The sequence below is a fragment of the Phalaenopsis equestris genome, unplaced genomic scaffold (genome assembly GCF_001263595.1).
Source record: "Phalaenopsis equestris unplaced genomic scaffold, ASM126359v1 Scaffold000877, whole genome shotgun sequence".
NCBI lineage: Eukaryota > Viridiplantae > Streptophyta > Magnoliopsida > Asparagales > Orchidaceae > Phalaenopsis > Phalaenopsis equestris.
In genome coordinates this window covers 276,981-281,605 of record NW_018165317.1, presented here as the reverse complement: position 1 = coordinate 281,605, position 4,625 = coordinate 276,981, and the positions used below count along the sequence as shown (strand labels likewise).

Below are 4,625 nucleotides of genomic sequence, written 5' to 3'. Positions count from 1 at the left end.
TCTTCCTACGCACTAAGTCGGCTTAACCGTTGCAATGCTTGGACTTGGATGCACAAAAGCTCTCTAGCAAAGAAGTAAGGAGATATTATTCACATAAATGAATACTTCATTAAGAACGAGTGATTTGGTTGCTTGGAAATCTTGCTTGGTTACAAATGAGGGGGAAGGACATATATTTATAGTCTTCCTTCAAGTTTTAAGGAATATTCTAGAATACATTAGAATATGCGAGTTTCTAAACAGTTCTAAATTATTCTTTACATATACATGATTCTAAAACTTTCCAGAACATTCTCGAGTTCTATTGAAGCTCGTATCTTTCAACATATTTCTGGAATTACACGAAACATCTAGAAGTCTTTAGATTTTTCTTCTTCTTTCTAGTTTTCTCTAGAATCTTATTTTCCATAACTAAAAGCGTGTGGCTAACCCTTTCTTAAAATAGCCGTGTTCTCGCATCACTATATGAGCTCTGATCTTTGCTCTTTAAATTAAGAATTAGAACCTCATCAAATGAGTTGTTTTGGCTGGATGGACTGTGAATTGCTTTCAATAGTTGCATTCTACATACATAAATTCAATTCTTATGTATTTTTACATATATAATGCCTAAACTTCATTTTTTTACACATAACTTCTTACATGCACAATAAAAGATATATTTCTTTTCCTAAAATTTAATGTAGTGGTACTTCAGATGTGATATGAAATACCAAGATGTTATGGATATAGAAATTAGAAGTTTGGCAGTTAGATGTGTACATATATGTAAATATATAAAAATAGGGTGGCATGTATGGAAATGCCCCCAAAATGATGGGGGTGGCTTTCTACTTGTAGCACATTTTAATGAGATTTATTGTTGGATTTATTAAATCCATTAAAATACTAAAATGCAAGATTTTCATGATTCGTGAATTTCCGAATTTAGGATTTATAAATTTATTAAATTCTACAAGCACTCAATCATACTTGGACGCAAACACAAACTAAGACTTTCATAACCCGGTTAGCTACAATTAATCATTCAGGCATCAATCACGCTTACTAGAAAACAATACGTCTTGATCACGTGCGAACGATGGAGTGAATCGCATCATGTCATCAAACATATAACACGATACAATCCACATCATCGTCCACACATCCAATGATTAACATGACGTAACATTTTCTTCAAACTTGCTCAGAAACCTGTTAAATTGCATCACAAATTTAGCAATCACACTTACCGGAAAACAATACGTCTGGATCACGTGCTAACGTCTGAATCACGTGCGAAGGATAGAGTGAATCGCATCATGTCATCAAACACATAACACGATACAATCCACATCATCATCCACACATCGAACGATTAACAAGACGTAATATTTTCTTCACGCTTGCTCAAAAAACTGTTAAACTGCATCCCAAATCCGGCAATCACACTTATCGGAAAACAATATGTTTGAATCACGTGCCAACGATAGAGTGAACCGCATCATGTCATCAAACACATACAATCCATACCATTGTCCACCCATCCAACAATTAACAAGAGATAATATTTTCTTCACACTTGCTCAGAAACCTATTAAAGTGAATCCCAAATCTAGCAATCTCATCCTCCGGAAGAACCACACCAATCTCAACCCCTCCCCCATCATCCCTACTCTCCGCCATGGAAAAAGCTCCCATTCCCCCAATCGACGCCACCTCCACCTTCTCCGGCCTCCCCCACCCAAAATTACACTCATAAACCCTCAGCTTCGGCGAACCTGCAATCGACAACGGTCGGTGCGGCAGAATCTTCATCACCTTCCCAATCACCCCTTCCATTCCCTCATAAACATCATCTCCAATCCCCTCAATCGCTCTCCCTATCGCCTCACACGCCCTTAAAAACCCATCTTTTTCCTCAACAATATCTCCCACCTTGGCTTCAACAAAGCATGGGCACCCCAAGAGGTTACCGAAGTAGTTCGCCGGAGGCGGCGGCCGCATTCTGTTTCTCCAGTCGACTGAGAAGAAGAGATGGGCGACGCGGTGGGGGTCGTCATCGTTCTCCTTGGATTTGAGGAGGCAGGTCCAGGAATGGGCTAAGGAGATAACGAAGGTGGAAATGTGGAAGCGAGAGTGGAGTTTGAGTTTCAGGTTTTGGATTTTCTGGGAGGGGAGAGTGAAGGTGGCGGCGGCTAGGGTTGGGGACAGGGGGTGGGGGTGGTGGGGAAGGGATTGTTGGAGGACTATGTGGGCGAGTTTGGAGTAGAGGGAACGGGGATCGGGGATGGAGGAGCGGTGGAGGGATGGGGGAGGAGGAGGGGCGGAGCGGCCGGCGGCGGCGGCCCATGATTTGAGGAAGTGGATGGAGCTGAAGCCGTCGCAGGCGGCGTGGTGTGTTGTGACGGCTAAGCAGAGGCCTTTGTTGGGGAACAGGGTAATCTGCAGAAGATTAATTGTCTTTTAGCAATATAATTTATGAGATTCAATTTGATATTTTATTATGATTATAATTTATAAGCAGGGGGAAATTATTATTATTTTTATTTAAAGGGAGGAACTAATTAAATAAAAAAAATAATTCACATAAAAGAAAATGAATGGCACGTAATAATTAATTGTATTTACTATAAAAATATAAATAAGAGAAATGTTAAGTTATTTTTTACTTTTTTTTGTTAGAGTCAATACTTTTCGACCCGTTTATTATTTGAGGCGGGTTTCAGAATGAATCTATTTGGGTTGGGTCATTTTTGGGTCGAACTCGAACCCGACAAGTTGACCCTAATTGCCACCCTTACTTTCATCTTCCTTCTTCCAAATTGGCTTCTTATCCAAACCATTGAGAAAGATTCAACCTTTGTCTATCTCCCCCTTTCTCTCATCCATGTTCACAGAATTTCGCTTCTTTAAATTTGATACACCAACAACAAATTTTCATCATTTGAAAAAAAAGCTTGAGGTATGACACGAATCTTGAAATATCTTTAAAATAAGAAATGTTCAAATTTTGATTAAAAATCATCCAGTGCTCCGACTTCAATGAACTTACGAGACAAACCTAATGGTACCAACATTGATCCGGTTCGTACTAAACCGAGCCCCGATCAAACAGTTAAATAAATTTTGGAAGTTTTCTGGACACAATTGGAAGGTCAAGCAGATGTAGAATCTAGCGAGTTTATAATCAAATCAAACGTGTCGACAAAGAGAATCCAAAGAGCCCAAGCTCGCTCATTTCCGACATTGTTAAGGTTCTTAAAATGTCTACCAAATGTTGTCTCAAAAAAAAAAAAAGCTATTCAGACCGTTCAATTAAAGTAGTTCATATTTCTGAATTAATTGCACAAGAACACTATAAATAGAGCCCCACCAGCCTTAGGTTGGAGTAAGAACTTGAAGCTTTGAAAATTAGCTTAAGTCAAGCATCACTCATGCTGTCGTCGACCACCGTCTAAAATCATCGAACATCACCTACTGACCGCCACCAATCGCTATTGGTTGCCACCTATTCCTTGCAACAAGTTCATAAACACGTCGACGTTGTAATTCGAAAGACTTATGTGGGACAAGAAGTCTCTATAATCATCGACTTAGAGTGAATTTTTACAACTAGGTCAGACATCGTGAGTTTTCTCCTTTTTGAGTTTTTCATGTAAGAACTTCTAGTGTCTTCACTAGCAGTTTTCTTTATCTGAGTTTGTGCTAAATTATTGTGCAACACTAATACAATAATCTATTACGTTGTCGCTATGAATCTTTCAGCACACATCAAAATTCATGAATCAATTTTTTCAATAAGATTTACTAAATCCTCGATTGAAGGCAAAACAAAGGATAAAATAAGATTTAAAAACAGGTAGGATTAAAAGATGTCACTTTTGCTCATTTGCAAGATTTATGTTGAATCCTGCTTAAAAACGGCTGCCAAAGAACCCCTAATAGTTTGTTTGGGGCAATTGCAAATGTTTGAAGAAATAAGCTATTTAAATAAATTGCGGTGACTTCTACAAATTTTTTTTTTGAATTCTTAAAATCAAACAATAACTTTCTAGCAGTCACAACTCAGCGAAATTGATTGAAAACATAGTTTTTTCATGATAATTTTTTGAGAAAATGAAAAATTATTTCCTCAAATGTTCCCATCAACATGATGTAGACCACACCATACCATCTTCGCTGCCCCAAACGATCCTAAGCCTCATTTTTTCAAGAAAAAATCCCACTCAAATCATGCTAAGATGACAAATTGATAGAAAGGCCCCACTTTTTATAAAAAAATACAAAATTGATGATCAACAATTGCAATTACCCACCAAGATGTGTGCTTAGGTCCCATGATATGGTAAAATACTCATAATTATATTTCAAAACTAAAATTGTTCTTACACAAACGAAAAATAATAACACAAAGATTGCAAGGCCTAATTTTATCTTAACAAAAAATTTAAAGGAACATTTATATGCATAATTACTATGTATTTACATATCTCTCCTCTAACATTTCATATTTACTCATATATCACTCAACTCTTTAAATATAATATTAAAAATAGCACTATTATACTATTATAAAGTAAAGCACATATTTTCGTGTATAAATTTAAAGTACTAAAATGTTATATATATATATATTGATGCCA

The 4,625-nt window shown here is 37.0% G+C and overlaps 1 protein-coding gene across 1 annotated transcript in view; it reads right to left on the bottom strand.

The window, feature by feature from the left end:
• Window positions 1-972: 972 nt before the first annotated feature.
• The window catches only part of LOC110032070 (phenolic glucoside malonyltransferase 2-like), a 4,270-nt gene continuing 617 nt past the window's right edge, over window positions 973-4,625 (bottom strand). The window contains exon 2 of the mRNA XM_020735583.1: window positions 973-2,424. Coding sequence (XP_020591242.1) covers window positions 1,534-2,424 — 891 coding nt within the window. The 3' untranslated portion in view covers window positions 973-1,533. The remainder of the gene's footprint in view (window positions 2,425-4,625) is intronic.